Raw genomic sequence first — 21041 nt, forward strand, 5'->3', positions numbered from 1 at the left:
GGATAGTGTTGTCAAATGTCTGGTTAATTACAATGGCAAACCCAAAACAAGACACTGCACATGCAATATGACATAAGGACCATAAAAGGATAATGCATTCTGAGAACAGAAAAACAGGTTAATAAAAGAAAGGAGTTAAGAAAGGTTAAGATAGCCATAATGATACAGCATACAAAAAAAAATTCAATTCAGGAAAAAGCAATACACTCTCTAAGATTTGCAATCAAGATAATTTATTTTGTTTTGACTATGCAGAGGGTTTTTGAATGAAAGGGGAAAGGTGAGAGGAAAAAGAAAATAGATTCTTGTCCATTGGAAAAAAAAATATATATATATAAATCCATATAAATTTTTTTTAAATAGGGAAATTTCTAAGCAAAAGACATTAACAAAATGTTCGATTACCAATACATACAATAACTCAAAAATTCTCAGTCAATAAACATTAAAGATTATGGATTCTAATCCTTGAAAATATATAAAAACATGAGACGAAACAACAAACAGAAGCAACAAAGTGAATGTAGTGAATAGGGCCCTGGACTAGGGAGTCAGGAAAAACTAGTGGTTTATATTCCACATTAGGCACTTATGGGGCAAGTCCTTTAACCACTTTATACTTCAGTATCCTCATGCATAAAATATGAGATTTTGGCAACATGGCTTATAAGGTACCTTTCAGCTCTAAACCCTATGAGAACTTTAAATGGGAAAGGAAAAAAAAAAAAGCTAAATCAGTCTCACTGTGAATGCCTAGATCTCAACTTTTAGGGCCTCTAACACTTGAAATAACATTATTTAATATTTAATTCTTCAATACTTATTTTACTTTGGACTTTTCTCAAGAATAATTGATTTGAAATAAGAAAACAGTATTAAAAAATACTATTTATTTGCACAATCTCAAGCAAACCATTGTCTCACTTCACACAATTGTTGTGAGGCTCATAAGGTCAAAAATATAGAGTTCTCAGGGATATAATAAGTTTTTTAGAACAAGCCAGTTATTTTTATTTCAAGAGTCAAAGAAATAATCCCAAAGAAGAAGTGATTTGCCCAGAAGTAGTAGGGTAGGAATACAAAACAGCTCCTTTTCCTTTAAATCCAGGACTCTCCACTGCTATACTCAGACTCTAGAATTGTATTAGCATATCATACGTTTTCTTCAACAAGACAATTCCTCCAACTCTCCTGACATTACCGACAGGGTGGAGAAATGTTTAGAGATTGTCCTGAGTCTTAGGAGTTATACATATTTCAATAAATGGGAAGGAGAAGGGCTCATTCACCACCTCTGGTAGTGAAGCTTCTGCCATGAGGGGCAGTCTGAGCAAGTTCGTAGAGATGCCTTAGAAGAAACTTTCTCTTCTCAACTGAGATGCCTCTCTATAAACCCAGATATTCTGCCCAGAGGTATTGGGAGTATTATCCTCTGCCTAAAAAAAAATAGGTCCTTTGTCAAGAATTCTGTCATTATAAATTAATTCTTTTAGGTCTTAAAAAGTTTTTGCCATGTTCAAGAGCAATGAAGAGATCAAACATTAATTATAGCTTAGCACAGTATAAGTTTAACATCTGAGAACCAGACAGAAACACATAGGATGAATTGTTGGGAGATAAGGGCCCAAACAAAGAAAGGAAGGATATCAATAGAGATAAGACAGTTCCTAAAGAACTTTATCTCCTTAACAAATATGCTTGGTATCAGTCCTGAAACTATTCATTCTTAGCCTCACATGTCTTAAGGTGATATCTCTTGAGTTATGAAATCACAGTAAGTCTGAAGGGTAACCCAGAGGTCGATCCTCCATAATCAAAGATGCAAAGCAAAAAGTATGGGAAGGCCTCATCAGGGCTTCAGCATCCCCTTTCTACCCAACAAGCAAATAAAAAGCAATTACTTAATTCACCAATTATATGCCTACCTTGATATTGTAGCAGTGGATGGTATGATCACTGGAACCAGTGTACAGGGCCGAGTTCTTTCCATTGGTCTGAGTAATCACAAGGCAATTCACTTTGGAGATATGGCCCTCAAAAACACCTACACATTTCCTAGTCTAAAAAAAAAAAAAAAAAAAAAAAAAAAAAAAAAAAAAAACAGAACATATGCTTTAAATTACTCTGGGGTTATATATATGAAAAATCAACACTATTTCCAGGATACTTTCATTTCAAGATACTTGTCCCAAAAGTAACCCAGCATTACATAGCAGATAGACCCATGTATAACATATTAGCATATACATACTTTAAAATTCCCTAAGGTAGGGGTAGTTAGTACTGTGGGACAGGGTCTCCAATAAAAAAAAAAAAAAAAAAAAAAAAACCAACAAAGCATTAAATCTAAGGATTTATATCTAGATGCTTGCATTTCTGAAATATGGCTCTCTATACATATTCAACTGGGATTAACAGTTCATGGGATTACTGAATTAGAAGCACATAGATGACAGGTACTTCCCATAGATCATGCTCTTCCTCATAATCTATCTTCATGCTTTAAAAGAACTGTTTCTGAAGAGCAAAGTTACAATCTATACATCTTTTTTGGCTAAAACAAATGAATGTACTGATCCACCTCAGGTACTTTCAGATTGAAATTAATTAAATAATTGTAAATGTTATTCATAAATTCAAACGTTATTCAAAATTTATATTGGATCCCAAGATTTCATGCTCTTTTCAAACCACAGATTAAATTCTCATAAGAATAATTCCACTTAAAATCTTCAACATAAAGAAAAACCAACTCACTTCCAGTTGATCAATGATGGACAGAGGTAGCTACACCCAGAGAAGAAACACTGGGAAGTGAATGTAAATTGTTAGCACTAATATCTGTCTGCCCAGGTTGCATGTACCTTCGGATTCTAATGTTTATTGTGCAACAAGAAAATGATATTCACACACATGTATTGTATCTAGACTATATTGTAACACATGTAAAATGTATGGGATTGCCTGTCATCGGGGGGAGGGAATAGAGGGAGAGGGGGATAATTTGGAAAAATGAATACAAGGGATAATATAAAAAATATATATATAATAAAAAATTATTAAAAAAAAAAAAAAAAAAAAAAAAAGAATAATTCCACTTAAAGCTCATCTAGCCCTCTCCATCTTATGCTGGTATTGTCAGCTTCATAAATTCTCTATAGAGAAAAACTATTTTTTTTTTGTGATCTACATTGACTATGGTACTTTGTTTACAATAGTATTTGAATTAATAACGATCTTTTCCAAGTGAATACTGTCTATTTCTCTCTCCACACTTACAACCATTTATGGGTTATATTTAAAGCCATTATCTAGATAGGAAAAGATAATCTCAAATGTTGGAGGGGATGTGGGAAAAGTGGGACAATGATACATTGTTGGTGGAATTGTGAACGAATACACCCATTCTGGAGAGTAATTTGGAACTATGCTCAAAAAGTTATCAAACTGTGCATATCCTTTGATCCAGCAGTGTTTCTACTGGGATTATACCCCAAAGAGATTTTAAAGAAGGGAAAGAGATCTGTTATGTGCAAGAATGTTTGTGGCAGCCCTCTGTAATGGCCAGAAACTGGAAACTGAGTGGATGCCCATTAATTGTGGTATATGAAAGTTATGGAGTATTATTGTTCTGTAAGAAATGACCAACAAGATGATTTCAGAAAGGCCTGGAGAGGCTTACATGAACTGATGCTGAGTAAAATGAGCAGGACCAGGAGATTATTATATACTTCAACAACAATACTATATGATGATCAATTCTGATGGATGTAGCCCTCTTCAACAATGAGATGAACCAAATCAGTTCCAATAGAGCAGTAATGAACTGAATCAGCTACACCCAGTGAAAGAACTCTGGGAGATGACTATGAACCACTACATAGAATTCCCAATCCCTCTATTTTTGTCCACCTGCATTTTTTATTTCCTTTACAGGTTAATTGTACACTGCTTTAAAGTCTGATTCTTTTTGTACAGCAAAACAACTGTTTAGACATGTATACATATATTGTATTTAATTTATACTTTAACATATTTAACATGTATTGGTCAACCTGCCATCTGGGGGAGGGGGGTGGGAGGAAAGAGGGGAAAAGCTGGAACAAAAGGTTTTGCCAATCCTGGAAAATTACCCATGCAAGTATCTTGTAAATAAAAAGCTATTAAAAAAAAAAAAAAAAAATGTTTGGAGCAGTCCTTTTGTAGGGTCTAGAAACTGGAATATTATTGTTCAGTAAGAATGAGCTAAGTGAAATGAGCCATACACATCCAGAGAGAGAACTATGGAGACTGAATGTGGATCAAAGCATAGTATTTTCACCTTCTCTTGGTGGTGATGTTTGCTTGGGTTTTTTTTCCTTTTGATCTGATTTTTCTTGCACAGCATGACAAATATGGAAATATATTTATAAGAATTAGACATATTTAATCTATGTTGAATTGTTTGCTGTCTTGAGGAGGGAGGAAAAGAAAATAGAGGGAGAAAAACAGGGAACACAAAATTTTGCAAAGGTGAAAATTGAAAACTACCTTTGGAAAATTATTTGGAAAAATAAAAAGTTATTATTAAAAAAAAAAAAAGAAAAGAAAAGAAAGCAAGCACTACTTACCACCAAGTTATAGGCTCTAACTGTTTTATCAGCTGAACAGGTATACAACAAATTGCCAAAAATCTGAATAGCATTCACTGCTGCTTGGTGTCCCTCAAAATTTCCTTCAGTAGGCTCTTCATCATCTCCAGGCTCTGAAGAGATTTCTACAAAGTAAGGGCAAAACATGTTTTTTTTACATTTTTTTTCTTTTTAAATCAAGCTTTTATTAATTTCTTCTATTTCTTATATCATCATCAGTTATCCCCATTATCACTAAGTGCTATCTAATAAGTATTTTTTAAACCCTCCAAAAAAGAGGAAAAAACAGCAATATAACTGATCAATATGTGAAAAAATTCAAATAAAATGGGCAATACATAAAAGCTATAAATCTCAACTTTCCCAGAGGGGTGAGGTAGGGTGCCTTCTCATATCTTTGCATTCAAGTTATACATTGGTTGTATCCACAACTACCTCAATGATGTATTATTGAGCTAATTTCATAACCCCTCAACACTGTGGCCAATTTTTTGGTCATCTTTGCCAATTTGCAGGGTTTTAAAACTCTGAGACTGTTGTAATTTGTACTTCTATAACTGTTCCAATTTAGAGTATTTCAATGGTTGTGAACGCCTGTTTTGAGAACTCTTCATTTAATGGCCATTTATCCATTAGAGAATGGCTATATATTTGTTAGTTGTTTATACATATTACATACTAAACCCTTATGTGAGATATCTGACACTTCTCCAAACTGTTTTCCAGTTTTCCCAGTTTTTAACAAGTTTTATCCTAAATGATTTTTCAAACAATTCTAGCATTTGGATTCTTCTTTGCCTAGCTTGTTCTAATGATCTATTTTTAAACCAATGTTAGATGGCTTTGATGACTAATGCATTATTATTATATTTTGAAGTCTAGAACACCTTTCCCTCTCCAGCTCTCCCTCTTCTCATCATTTCATTTAATAACCTAGATCTTCAGCTTATCCAAATGACTACTATTTTATAAAGTTCTATGAAGTGCCCTTAATAATTTGATTGGTATAGCATTAAAAAGTGTAAATTATTTTGGCAGTATTGTTGTTATTGGCACAGCCTAACCAAAAGCACTAAATATACTTCAAGCTGTTGAAGATACTCTCTATAACTGAATCTATACAATTCTTTTGTGTGCTTTGGTAGTCTGATAGCCACCTATTTTATTTTGTAGTTATTTGGAAAGAGATCTCTCTATTCTTGTTTCTTGTTTCTTGTGTCCTATAATTATTATATAAAAATGCTGTTGATTTTTGAGGTGCTGAAGATATCGATTATGCCAATTAATATCTTTTCTGTATCTCTAGATCTTTCTAAGTGTACCATCACACCATCAGCAAACAGTGATACTTATCTATTCTTTTCCTTTAATTTCATAACTTGGCTTATTACTGCTGCTAGCACTTTCAGAACTGTTTCAAATAACAATGATGAGAATAGATACCTATGCATTATTTGAACAATCTGAGACTTAGAAGCAAGAGAGTCATATCTTAAAGGGACTTCATGTGACTTTTCCAAAAAGTCATTGAAAAGTTAACTTTAGAGAAATTTTACCTACTTTAAATTTTATCTCATTCTAATTAGCACCAGATCAAAGCGATCTTGTAAGATCAAAAAGACAAAAAGTAGGCTCTATTTTGGAATATGCAATACAACTTTATGCAGTGAAGCTTATACATGTAATAATACTTTCCTGGTTGATCAAATTAAATACCTGAAGAATTCTTTGACCCCTTTATCGAGGAGATGGAAGTCTGAGTTTCAGCCACACTACAAATGAAAAGCAAACACCACAGCATTAATATTAACAGGCAAAGTAGCAAAAATGAAAGCTTTTCTTTTAACTCAAGGAAGGCTTTTAAAATAGTTAAGAGTGGCCAAATCAGCATTCCAGACTCACTAAATGCCTGGCTTTATGAGTATTTTTTAAAATGGATTCTCAAATAGAAAATGTACACTCTATTGAATGCAAATCCTGAGGTTAGATTTTCCTCTATTTCATCACTCTTATTCAAAATTGGAAAAAAAAAAAAAAGAATCTATATTCTCATCCAAATGGGTTTTTTCCTCCAATGATAGAGAACACAACTTATCAATAATTGACTGTCTTTTATGATTTTTCTCTGTTCTCCCATAAATTTGTTAGAGCAATTACAAGCAACAAGCTAGGTTGGTTCTTTTGATATTTGGGGTGTACCAATGGAACAGACAAACTATCCACTGGATTGTCACTTGCTCTTGACTTTTGATCATATATATGCATACTATTCTCTTCCACATGAGTACATGTATATAGATATACAATCTACATAAATGCTGATTCACAAAATAAAGAAAATTTTCATAAGAGCCATGCTGATCAGCCAAAAAGTTGTTACCTTCTAGGAATGTCATCCTTATAAGGTGTTCCAATTTCACTGGTAGAGCTTACTTCATCACATCCAGAACGAGATGCTTCCAGCAGGGATTGCTCTGTAGAGTTCCAAGTATCATCTTTACATGGACTATCTGGTTTTTCCTCTCCAGACTCAGATGATTCAATGGCTACCACTTCTAACTGAGGGTTAGGAACCTCAAGGACTTCCAAAGAAGAGTCACTGTCGGGTTCATCTCTAGTTCTATCTGGCTCCTGACCAGTTCTCCCATCTTCCTGTCCCAAGGGTGTGGATGTTGTAACTTTTCCTCCTTTAAGCATCTTTCCACCCTTGATTTTCCTTACAGGTTTAGCAGTAAAGACATCCTGTTCTGTGTCACTGTTCTCAGGCACATGGGCTGCTCGCAGAGTTTTCTTTTTCCTGAGCTTCTTTTTTTTCTTATTTCCCTTGCTTTCAACTGAAGTCAGAGTGCATTCTGCTGGCTGTTCAGCCAAGAGTGGGTGCCCTTTCTCCAAAGGAGTTTGTGAAGGAAAGGTCAGGCTCAAAAAGGAACTGCTACAGGGCTCAACAATGGTACTACTTTTGGTTGATATCTCTCCCTCTTTCTTTATAATGAGAGGGCCAATTAATTGGGAAGTAGATTGTTCTATTCTTTTGGTACTTCCTTGCTCCAGGGATGACTTCAGTTCTTGGCTTGCATGCTGGAAACTCTCTGTTAAGTGGGAGAGGGAAAATGTCCCAGTGATGATTGGGTACAATGAATAGTTGCCACTGATCTCTCCTAAAGAAAAAAAAGCAAAATTACTGCATTTTCCTTTGAACCAACTTACAAAAAAGTGATTTAATCAAATAGCTACCTGGTTTCACTTGTAAGCAGAGATAAGAAGAGTCGTTAGTTAGTTAGTTTATATCTCAAAGAGAAGAAAATTCCCTTTTTCAGCCTAAAAAAGAGAAGCTTCCATCATTGTTTCAGGGTACAAGTGGTTTCTGGTATATAAATTTTTTCAAATAGCTTAGAAATTCAGTATTTTATAACTATTTCTACAAGGTATTCTTTTTAACTCCCAAACTCAAACTTACCAAAAAAAAAAAAAAAAAACCTAAAACTAATATCACATGCCAACACGTAAAATTACCTTTATATTCCCCTCCATACAAATAAAATGCCTGGCTTTTTGCTTAGAAAACCAGATTACTCCTTCTTAATTATCAGCACAATAATGACCATTTCAAAGCAACAACAGGAACTTTTCAAGGACTTGGTAGTTGTTTTGAAAAGAAAGCTAAATCAGGAAGGATTTGATCTTGTTTATTGTTAGTAGGCCGTAATTGGAGCATAAAAGGTATGTTATAGCCAAGAGAGCTTTAAGGGGATGATCTCTCAGAACTGGGGCTGGATCTTTTAGTCCAAGCCCCTTCCTTTACAAATAAATAGAAAAATCAAGTGATTTTTATAGTCATACATGGAGTAAAATACAAGACCTAAATTTGAATTCAAAGAACAGATTTCTTCCTATAACACCATGCTTAATTTAAATAGTTTGTCCAAGGTGATAACAAATGGAAAGCTATAGCAATGCATGGCTAAATGAAACTATGAAACCTAAGTTATTTCCTTCTTCAGAAAAGCAGTCCCTATTTGGTCCAGTATTGACTGTTATACTCCTTGAAATATTTGAAGAAATATTAGAAACTAAAAAAAATTTTAAGTTGAACTAAAAGTGGGATCAACAATATCATAAATGGATCATTTATAATTTCCAGATTGGGATTCTTGGGGGGAGAGGGAAGGGAATTTGTCTCATCCTATCATATAGTCCTTGACTATATGATAGTTCTTTTTCTATAGCAATAGGAATTCAGCAGATTATCCACAACTGGACTAAGAGTTAACTGCTGAAGAGATTGTTTTAAAAGCCAGATGATGGGGCAGGAAGAAAAAAAAATTTAAAGATAAAAAGAAACATTTCCCTGATATCAAAGTATTGTTATTAACATCTACATCTAAATTAACTTAGTGAAATGAGTCTAAAGGGAAATCGTTACTCTACCCTATCTACCCTGTAAGTTTCAGTCTTCAATTCTCTTCCTAGTGGCTGAATATATGTCTGTCTTTTGTTACTGTCATACAACTCAGCCTCAACTCTCTTCCTTTTGCATATGTATACTTTTACTGGACTACTGTCAAGTTATTAAAGCTAAGCTCCTCATGCAAAAACTTACCTGATTAATTTCGTTTTTGATGAAGTTGTTTGGCCATTTGTCCAAAGTGGTTAGTTATACTTTTGTACGCTCAATTAATAATTCCATTTTCAAGGAAGGTATCATGTTAGAGTGAGTTGTTAGGTTAGTCTTTTTAGCTATTTGATCACCAAAGCTAAAAGATCCCAAAAGCTCGTGGCACTTTTGGAACATATATAGGAGAAAAATCACCAACAAAGGAAGTTCTGTTACAGTTCAAATAGAGAATATATACAGACATCAATAAAGGTGTAGATAGGCAGGGTTTAATAGTTGGGATAAACTGAAACCACATTTTTCCCATCTTAGTACACCAATTATTCACACCAATAATTTTAGTGGGAATTGAAATCTTAGAATCTGGAAAGTTGTCACTTAATATTTAGATGACTCCATTTAAGAAATTCTATTTTTTACTTCAACACTCTTCTATAAAAATGAACAAGCTGATTTCAGAAAGAGCTGGGAAGAATTACATGAACTGATGACAAGTTAAATAAGCAGAATCAGGAATACATTGTACACAATAACATCAAGGATGTGCAATAATCAAATGTGAAAGACTTGGTTCTTCTCAGTGGTTCAGTGATCCAAAGCAGAAAATGCCATCTGCACCCAGAAAAAGAACTATGGAGATTAAATGTAAATCAAAACATGCTATGTTCACTTATTTTTTGTTTTTTTCTCTTCCATGTTTTTTTCCTTTTTGCTGATTTTACTTTCCCAACAAGATTCATAAAGCAATATGCATTAAAAATAAGTTTTAAAAAATTAAAAAAAAAAAAAAAAGAAATGAGATTATATTTCCCTCCTACATTAAGAAATGAATCTTCTGATTCTGCTATTCTTTGATGTATTTCTAAGATCCCCTGTGGCATGGCTGAATTTCATTTTGACCTTGACTGAAAGGCTTAAGGAAATTATTCCAGAGAAGAATTTAAGATAAACCATTCATTCTACAATCCCAGGAATTAGATCTAAATGCATTGTTATGTGGGAGTTTCCTAATATTCCTCTAATCCTTATCACTGTAGTTTGATCACACATTTTGGCTCCAAGGGTAGGCCAGAAACTATGAAAACCTGAACACAGCAAACCCTCTTCCTCTTGCCAAAGGGAGTCTTTTCTGAGATTAAAATGTCCCTAAGAATAGGGAAAGCAACTTTGAAATCTAGAGTCAAAGCAGTGCTAGTCTCAATAATTTAGTAATACAGAAACTATGGGTGAAAATATCTTCAGATAGGTCAGATAATCTTAAAGGCTACTGTAAATTACTTTGAAACAATTAGAAAAAGATAAATAGGAAATCTGAGTGAAGTGTGTACATGCACAAATATTTAGTTTTAAAATGATAGTAACACAAGGTTATTGATTTAAAAGTGAAAGGGTAGGGGGCTAGCTGGTGCTGTGGCTCTGGAGTCAGAAGGATCAGAATTCAAATCTGGTCTCAGACACTTAACATTTACTAGCTGTATGACCCTGGGCAAGTCCTTTAACCCCAACTGCCTCAACAGTAACAACAACAAAAATAAAAGAGTGCTTAAAGGTTATTCACTCCAAACATTTTTTGGACATGAGTTAATTTAGACCCAAATAGCTAAGAAATGCGCCCAAGAACATAAAAGAAGAAAATGTCAAGAGTTTAGATTCCAACTCAAGTCCTTGGTTTGCAAAATTCAACTTTATTTAAGTAGTAACCTAGTTCTTTTCTGGGGAAGGAGGAAAGGAGAGAATCTTCACTTTCAACCCTATTATATTTGAAGCAATAAAGTTCTAATCCTAACAACAATAAAACAGCCAAAATAAAAGAATTAAAAATGCATAGAAAATTAGTCATAACAGCATTCTAAAGAAAAAGAATTAATGGCAGAAATTAGATACAGATCCACACTTAACACCATATACCAAGATAAGATCAAAATGGGTCCATGATTTGGGCATATAGAATGAGATCATAAATAGATTAGAGGAACAGAGAATAGTCTATCTCTCAGACCTGTGGAGGAGGAATTTATGACCAGAGGAGAACTAGAGATCATTATTGATCACAAAATAGAAAATTTTGATTACATCAAACTAAAAAGTTTCTGTACAAAGAATACTAATGCAAACAAGATTAGAAGGGAAGTAACAAATTGGGAAAATATTTTTACAGTTAAAGGTTCTGATAAAGGTCTCATTTCCAAAATATATAGAGAACTGACCCTATTTTACAAGAAATCAAACCATTCTCCAATTGATAAACGGTCAAAGGATATGAACAGAAAATTCTCGGATGATTAAATTGAAATTATATACACTCATCTGAAAGTGTTCCAAATCACTACTGATCAAAGAAATGTAAATTAAGACAACTCTGAGATACTACTACACACCTGTCAGATTGGCTAAGATGACAGGAACAAATAATGATGAATGTTGGAGAGGATATGGAAAAACTGGGACACTGATGCATTGTTGGTGGAGTTGTGAAAGAATCCAACCATTCTGGAGAGCAATTTGGAACTATGCCCAAAAAGTTATCAAACTGTGCATACCCTTTGATCCAGCAGTGCTGCTATTGGGCTTATATCCCAAAGAAATACTGAGGAGGTGAAAGGGACCTGTATGTGCCAAAATGTTTGTGGCAGCTCTTTTCATAGTGGCTAGAAACTGGAAGATGAATGGATGTCCATCAATTGGAGAATGGTTGGGTAAATTATGGTATATGAAGGTTATGGAATATTATTGTTCTGTAAGAAATGACCAGCAGGATGAATTCAGAAACGTTTGGAAAGACTTACATGATCTGATGTTGAGTGAAATGAGCAGAACCAGAAGATCACTATACACTTCAACAACAATACTGTATGAAGATGTATTCTGATGGAAGTGGATATCTTCAACATAAAGATCCAACTCACTTCCAGTAGATCAATGATGTACAGAAACAGCTACACCCAGAGAAGGAACACTGGGAATTGAATGTAAACTGTTTGCACTACTGTCTTTCTACCCAGGTTATTTATACCTTCCGAATCTAATACTTAACGTGCAACAAGAAAATTGGAATTACACACATATATTGTATCTAGGCTATAATGTAACACATGTAAAATGTATGGGATTGCCTGTCATCTAGGGGAGGGAGTAAAGGGAGGGAGGGGAAAATTTGGAAAAATGAATACAAGGGATAATGTTTTAATGAGTTAAAAAATTACTCATGCATATATACTATCAAAAAATTTTTCATAATTATAAAATTTAAAAAATCAATTAAAAAAAAATTTGGCATCATAACAAAGAAGATGCCTGCCAAAAATGGAAAAACAAAAGGGAAATAGGTATCCTTCCTAGCAGGATCATTTACAATGGTAACCATCATATATAAATCTCCTACTGAATGGGAAGCAGAAAAAATAGGAGGGGCAAAAAAGTATGTTGGAAGCAGGAAGAAGGAAAATAAAGGGAAAAAGAATATGCATAGCATGAACTCTGTATTATATCATTATGTATAATTAACTAAGAACAAATGAGTATTAAAGGAAACAAGATGAATTGGGTTGGGGGGAAAGAAATTAGAATAGGGCAAGGGAAATGTATTATGCAATTTAAAAAGGAAAAAAAAAGGAGCTGACAAAGATAAAAACTACAATTTTGGAATTTTCAAGTAATAAATGAATTACAGTAAAAATTACAGTATAAATTAAGGTCTTATCAGAAAAATAAATATTGAAGATCAGCACACATAACTGATTACTAAATAAAATATTAAAAAGATATAGTAAAGAAAAAGGAAATAAAAATACCTGGGCATGTACCAATGCCTAATTTCCACTATATGAGAAGACTTAGAAGATTCTGAGTTTGACTTACCTATAATAAAATATAAGTTACTTAAAAAACATAGGGTTTAGAATATTCAATTAACTCAAAATGTTATGATCAAAAAGTGATAATCTTATACAATACTTAAATAATTGAAAAAGCACTTCAGGAAAATATTTCATCAATTATGAAAAATAATGGACAACCTTACAAGAGAACAAGAGAAAAAAAGTCAGGGTAGGAAGAAAATTGAATGAATAGGCAGAAGTTTCTCTTCTAATGGCAACTATGAAGAAAGCTTTAGGAGATTGAAAAACAGAAGAACTCAGCTGAACTCTCCCAACATTCCCTCTTCAAACAATTTTAAAATAATGTTTCAAACTGAATTCTGGAATGGCAGAGCCAACAGAGTGAGATATCTTCCCATTCCTAAACACAAAAGGAGATGAAAATGAGATCTGTGACAGGGAAGAATAATCAGAGTCCATGTGGATACAATATCAGTGGTGGGACATTCTCAGAACAAAGACAGTAAGGGGATCTCACAATTACTCAGAAAGAAATTATATTATACCTCTATACTAGCACTGAATAAGAACAGGTTCTGTTTGGCAACTCTGTAACCACTTCTGGGTCACCTGAGGAGTCCTGAGGGGCACTTTAACATTTCTAGCCCAAAGGGAGCAGAGAATGTGAGGAACAGTATCACTTCTGGTCCAAGGGAAAGAGGGCTCTGAGAAGTAATATGAACTGCAATTCCAAAGGATTAGGCTTTTCCTGGCTAAGACCAGAGTGCAGACCAAGAAGGCAGTGGTCATTAATCTCTAAGATCAAACAACCTTGAAAAGCACCAAAAACATTCAAACCTCCCAAAAAGACCTTTGAGATTCTTTCTAAGGACAGAAATAAGGGTCAACATTAACTTAAAAGTTTCAGATCAAGAAATATATTGGAAAATGAGCAAACAACAAATTATTTGATCATTAAAAAAAGCTACTATGATGACAGCAAGATCTCAAGATTCAAACTCCAAAGCAAAGTTGAAATAGTGACCAAAAAAAAAAAAAAAAAAAAAAAAAAAAAAAAAAGCCTCCGGAGGAAGACTGGAAGGGTGAATTGGAAAGAAACAACAAAAATTCCTGGAAGAGATTAAAAAAGAAAAGTTTCCCAAAATATGGAGAAAAAAAATCAGATGAAAACAAAGGAAGAAAATTATGAAAAGAAAACACACCAAAAAAGAGCTTCTTAAAAAAAAGACAGCCAAATGGGAAAAGGTACAAAAATTCATTAAAGAATTTGTGAAGTAAAATTGGCCAAATGGAAAAAGAGGAAAAGTTTTCATAAGAAAATAATTTCTTAATCTAATACTTAATGTGCAACAAGAAAATGGTATTTACACACATATATTGTATCTAGGTTAAATTGTAACATATGTAAAATGTATGGGATTGCCTGTCATCAAGGGGAGGAAGTAGAGGGAGGGAGGGGATAATTTGGAAAAATGAATACAAGGGATATTATATAAAAAAAATTACTCATGCATATATACTATGAAAAAAATTTATAAATAAAAAAAGAAAATAATTTCTTAAAAATTGGAATTGAAAAATAGAAACTAATAACTCCATGGGACACCAAAAATAAATAAAACAAAGTCAAGTAATGAACCAAAAAAAAAAAGAAGAAGAAACTGAAATAGCTCATCAGCAAAATTGACTGACCTGGAAAATAAATCAAGAGATAATTTAAAAATTACTGGGTTACCTGAAAGGCATGATCATAATTTTCATAATTTTTACAGTATAAACATTATGTTTCAAGAAACTATAAAAGAACACTATCCTGATATCCTATCATCAGAGGGTAAAACAGAAACTGAAAGAATCCACCAATCACCTCTTGAAACAGATCTCAAAATGAAAACTGCCAGGAAATTATAGTCAAATTCCAGATCCCTCAGGTTAAAGAGAAAATATTTCACAAGTGCTCAGAAAAAAAAAAAAAAAAAAAAAAAACACTTAAAACCACAGTAATAATCACACAAGATTTAGCAGCTACCACATTAGAGGGCTTTGAATATGATATTCCAGAAGGCAAAAAAGCTAGCATTACAACCAAAAAAAAAAACCCAACCTATCCAGCAAAACAGTACAATCCATGAAGAAAAAATAGATACAATGAAACAAAAGACTTACAAGCATCCCTGATGAAAAAAACTAAGAACAAAGAGAAAAATCTGATTTTCAAATACAAGAATAAACATAAGATAAACACGAACAAGAAGTCATAAGGGAATCAATAAGGTTAAATTATTGACCTTTCTATATGAGAATGATATAAAGAACTTTATCATTATTAGAACATATAGAAGGTTTCTACATAGAAAGAGGATGCCAGAGTGAATCAATTATGTGATAAGATGTTTAAAAAGATAGGCAAGAAAGAAGCATGCCCTGGGAGAAGAGGAAAAGGAAGAATAGGGAGAATTATCTCAAAGAAAAAAAAAAAAAAAAAAAGAAGTATCCAATGAGGAGTTTTGACATGGAGAGGGAAATGGTACATGGAGTGAATAATGTTTGAACTTCACTTACTGGTTCACAAAAGGGAAAACACAAAGTTATGTATCTTAGCCAATGGGGCTAAGGGTTTAAGTGTATAATATAGAGGGCAGATTGATAAAAGAAGGCAGTACTCAGAAGAAAAACTGACTTTAGAGCAGAGACAAGATTAAAAAGAGAACTAAGAATAAAACAGAACAAAATAGAATGGAGGAAAATGCATTGTTAGTAATCATTACTTTAAGTGTAAACAGCAGAATGGATTAGAAACCAGAATTCAACAATGATGTTTACAAGAAACAAACAAGAGTTTGTTTGTTTTTAAAGCAGGGGTAGCAATTAAAGATCAGACAAAAGCAAAATCAGACCTAATTAAAAGGGAAACTACATCTTGCTAAATTAAAGAAACCATAGAGAATGAAGTAGTATCAGTACTGAACATATATGCATCAAATGGTATAGCATCTAAATGCTTAATGGAGAATTTAAATTAATTACAGAGTAAAACTATACTACTGAGGGAAGACCAACTTTCTCCTCTCTCATCTCAAGATAAATCTAATCATAAAATAAATTAAGAAGGAAGTCATGGAAACGAATAAAATCTTGGAAAAGTTATACTATAAACTTTTGGAGAAAAATGAAGACCTCTGGAGACAAATGAATGGGAATAGAAAGAAATATACTTTTTTTCTCGAACTATACATAGTATACCTTCACAAAAAAGTAACCATGTAAAAAAAAGAAAAAGAACAAAATAAAATTCCAATTAATAAAACAGAAAACAAACAAAAAAAAAGTCAACCAACTGGTTTTATGAAAAAACAAAACACACACACAAAATTATGCATAAACCGTTTGCTAATTTGTTTTTTTCAAAGGAAGAAAAGCAAATATTGTCAAAAGTGAAAAGGATAAATTCGCTATGAATTGAGATGAAATTAAAGCAATTACTAAGTCATTTTGCACAATTCTATGCCAGTAAAAATGACAAAGTGAAATGTATGAATATTCACAAAAATATAAATTGTTCAAATTAACGGAAGAGGGAATAGAATGCTTAAATGATTCTCTTAGAAAAAGAAATTGAATAAATCAATCAATGGCTCCCTAAGGAAAAAACCACAGGACCAAAAGGATTAACAACTAAATTCCAGCAAAACATTTAAGGGACAATTAATCCCATTACTATATAAAATATTTGAAAAAAAGGTTCCTTTTATGACATAAATATGGTAGTGACATATCTAAACCAGAGTAAAAATAGAAAAAGAAAATCATAGACTAATTTCCCTTATGAGCGCTGACTCAAAAATTTTAAAACATTAGCAAGGAGATTCCAGCAATATATGACAAAGACCATACCCTATGACCAAATGGGATTTATTGCAGGAAAGCAGGGCTAGATCAACATAATTGACCACATCAATAACAATAACAAAAGTCATACAATTAAATCAATGGATACAGAAAAAGCCTTTAACAATATACAACACCCATTCCAACTGAAAACACTAGAAAGCATAGGAATAAATTAAACCTTTCTTTAAATAATAGTATCTCTCTAAAACCAGGAGGAAGTATCACCTGTAATGGGGATAAACTCGAACCTTACTAATAAAATCAGAAGTGAGGCAAGAATGTTCATTACCACCACTTATTATTCAATATTATATTAGAAATGCTAACTATAGCAATAATTCAAGGAAATAAATTGAAGGAATAAAATCGGGTACCGGGCATACAAAATTATCACTCTTTTTAATGATGCTATACTTAAAGAGAACCCCAGAGAATCAATAAGAGACTAGATGAACCAACCTTCAACTTCAGCAATATTGAAGGATATAAAATAAATTCACATAAACAAACAGTATTTCTATTTACTACCAACAAAACTGAGCAGCAAGATACAGAAAAAGAAATTTCATTTAAAATAATTGCAGACAATATGTTTCATCTGCCAAAATCCAAGAATTATCAGAAGACAGTTATAAAATACTTTTCACAATAAAAACAGATCTAAACAACTGGAGAAATATAATTGCTCTTGAGTAATCTGAAGCCATATCATAAAAATGACAATTCTACTTAATTAATTAATTTATTTAGTGTCATACCAATATAACTACCAAGGAATTGTTTTCTATTATTTCTATTACTTTTTTAGCTAAGAAAAAAGTGGCAAAATTCATCTGGAAGACCAAAAAGTTAAGAATATATCATGGTAATGAATGGAAAAAAAAACATTAGGGAAGACAACCCAACAGTTCCAGATTTCAAACTATACTGTAAAGCAAAAATATCAAAATAATCTGGTACTAACTAAGAAATAGAGTGGTAGATCAGTAGAATATATTAGGGATTCAATAAATACAAAGTAGTAATCTAGGTGTTTGATAAATCAAAAGATCCAAACTTTGGGGCTAAGAATTGAGCATTTGACAAAATTCACTAAGAAAATTGGAAAGCAATTTTGACAAAAATTAGGTGCTGATCAATATCTCACGCCATAGGTCAATATAAGATCAAAAGGATGATTTAGATGTAAAGGGTAAGGTTATTAAATTAATAAATTAGAGGAGCCTGGAATAATTTCCTCATCAACTATAGAAATGAATAGTTGATATCCAAGAATTAGAAGGGAATATACGAAGTAAAATAGATCACTTTGAAATTTAAAAAATTTCATGAAATTTAATAAAAAAAAACAATATAGCCACAGTTAAAGAGTAAAATAGGAAACTGAAAAAATTTGCAGCAAATTTTTCTGATAAGGAACTCATTTCTCAACTACCTTGGAATACATATGCCAGGGTAACAAATTTATAAAAATAAAAGACATTTTCCAGTTGATAATTGGTCAAAGGATATGAACAAACAGTCTTCAGGAGAAATCAAAGTTATAAAAATGTTCTAAATTGTACTTAGAGAAATACAAATTAAAACAAGTCTTGAGATATCACCATATATTTATTAGACTGATAATTTGACAGAAAAGGACAATGACAAATACTGGAGGCGATATGGAAAAATTAGGACACTGATGCAGTGTTATTAGAGTTGTGAATTAATCCAAACATTCTGGAGAACAATGTGGAACTATGCCAATAGGGATAACAAAACTATTTATACCCTTTAATCCAGCAATACTATTACTAGGTCTGTATCCCAAAAAAAATATTTATATCAGCTCTTTTTATGATAACAAAGAAATAAAGAGGATGTTCATCAATTGAGGAATGCCTGAACAAGTGTGAGATAGTATATAATAGTGATGGAATATTACTGTAAATTAAGAAATGATGAGCAACATAGTTTCAGAAAAATCTGGGAAGATTTATATGAACCCATGTGAAGTGAAGAACCAGAACACTATACACAGTAACATCAATATTGTAAGGATCAACTATGAAGACTTAGCTACTTGGATCAAGACAGTTATCCAAGGCAATTCCAAGAGGCATGAAGAAAAATGTAATCATCCTCCAGAAATATAACTAATGAAAGCATAGTTTTTAAACTTTTGTGTTTTCTTTGGCACTATGGCTAATATGGAAATGTTTTGTTTTACTTTACATGTATAACTAAAATCAAATTGCTTGCCTTCTCAAAAAGAAGGGAAAGCAGAAGGTAGAAAACAATTTAAAAAAATGACAGCTGGAAATGTTTTATCTGTATCAAGGAAATATTTCACAAAATAAATATTGTGGGAAAGGGGGAAAAAAAGTTTTTGGCTCCTACTGGAGCTTAGAGATTAGGTCTAAAAGTACAAGGCAAATTATCTAATAAAGGGGCATAAAAGAGTGCACACTGTATAGTAACACCATAACAATGTTTTACAAAATAAAAACGAAAAAAATTCATATAGTAGAATAAGAAATCAATGTATGAATTACTTATATAATGAGCAAAAAACATTGTATAAAATTGGTCTTTAAGAAATTATCTTCAGCAACAATTAGGAGACTGGAAATATCCAAATATCAAGATTGTAAATCTTGCCCACATGCAAGGATGTTTCAGAAGGTAGAATAAATTCTCTATAATGATGAACTTTCTACAGGGAAGCAGGGAGGTTACTACCTAATGATAGAAGAGTTCAATGTCACAATCTGAACTAATAGACTGACAAAGACTTAGAAAAGCTAGATTTATTTTAAATAGTAAACAATTTTGTAGTATTACATTTGTTAAATATTTCAATTTTTATTATTATGTATTACCACTGATTGTGATCTGATAATATTCTCTCTAATATTACTTCTGGCTATAGTCACTAGAGAATGTAAAATTGGTCAATGGAAGTACTGAATAGCCAACCTACATAATATATGAATTCTGATATACGGGAGATAACCAAACTTAGTGGGGAATGCTGGTATAGTAAATGAGTATAAATTTTATGTCTGAAAAGGAGAAAAACAAGTCATGCCCTTGAGAGCTAAAAATTTATACTGCTTTTACTTGACAAAGAGAATCATCCTGAATTCAGAGAAATATATTATGGAATAAGATACAATTATAATAATTATTCAGATTGCAAACTACCAAGACAGTCGCACAGCTAATTCTACAAACATGGCTAACGTTATTTTTATAAGTGTCTTTGTTGGCTCCTCTAAATCCTGGAAAAGTAAATTAAGATTTTTCTGCCTTGGATTAAAAATTGGGGTAAAACAACACTAAACTCAATAAACATTAGTTCATACTTTGACCCAAGGGAGCTTTATTATTTCCTGTAGATGATTTAGTAGGCCTCAGGGTTGAAAAAGAATTGTAGGTTGTGCTAAAATGCCTAGAACAACTCACACTAGATAAAACTAGTGGCAATATACTGCACAGACCAAAGTAAATAGTTATCTAGGTGATGTTCTAAATCATGGGTTCTCAAACTATGGCCTGCAGGCCAGATGCAGCCTACTGAGGACATTTATGCTAGTGGGGGAGGGGGAGGTTATGTCAAATGGTCTGAGGGGCCGAGACAGAGTGAGTTTTTGTTTTTACTATAGTTCAACCCTCCAACAGTCTGAAGGACAGTGAACTGGCCCCCTATTTAAAAAGTTTGAGGACCACTGTTCTAAATAAACCTCTAAGTCCTGAGGGATTAAAATAAATGTTTAACTTCAGATATGATGTATATAGATATAGAAATTCTATTATGTCAATAATTAAGAATGTATTGTGGATACTAACTCTTAACTGGTTCTATTGTTGCATACATAAAGAACACATTCACAAGCAAATCAGGTATTAGTATGAGATCCAGTTATTGGTCACAATATACAGTCTATAATCCCTTTTATTAAGATTTTTACAATGTCAAAAGAAATGTTGCATTTTTTTTTTTAAACATATGCATCTTCTATATGTACTCAGCTTCTAAAACTCTACTTCTCTCCAAAGTCTTTCCATCATTTCTTCAGG

At 32.6% G+C, this 21041-nt stretch overlaps 1 protein-coding gene across 3 annotated transcripts in view; it reads right to left on the minus strand.

Moving 5' to 3' along the window:
- Nucleotides 1-21041, minus strand: part of ZNF106 (zinc finger protein 106) — a 73797-nt gene that overhangs the window by 15888 nt on the left and 36868 nt on the right. For 2 of the 3 annotated variants that reach the window (XM_074289380.1, XM_074289378.1), the window contains 4 exons: nt 7012-7789; nt 6348-6403; nt 4611-4756; nt 1926-2060 (listed from right to left, as the gene is read on the minus strand). In XM_074289380.1, coding sequence (XP_074145481.1) covers nt 1926-2060; nt 4611-4756; nt 6348-6403; nt 7012-7789 — 1115 coding nt within the window. The remainder of the gene's footprint in view (nt 1-1925; nt 2061-4610; nt 4757-6347; nt 6404-7011; nt 7790-21041) is intronic. The other variant, XM_074289379.1, reaches the window with a different exon arrangement.

This window comes from Sminthopsis crassicaudata, chromosome 2, assembly GCF_048593235.1.
Source record: "Sminthopsis crassicaudata isolate SCR6 chromosome 2, ASM4859323v1, whole genome shotgun sequence".
Taxonomy (NCBI): domain Eukaryota; kingdom Metazoa; phylum Chordata; class Mammalia; order Dasyuromorphia; family Dasyuridae; genus Sminthopsis; species Sminthopsis crassicaudata.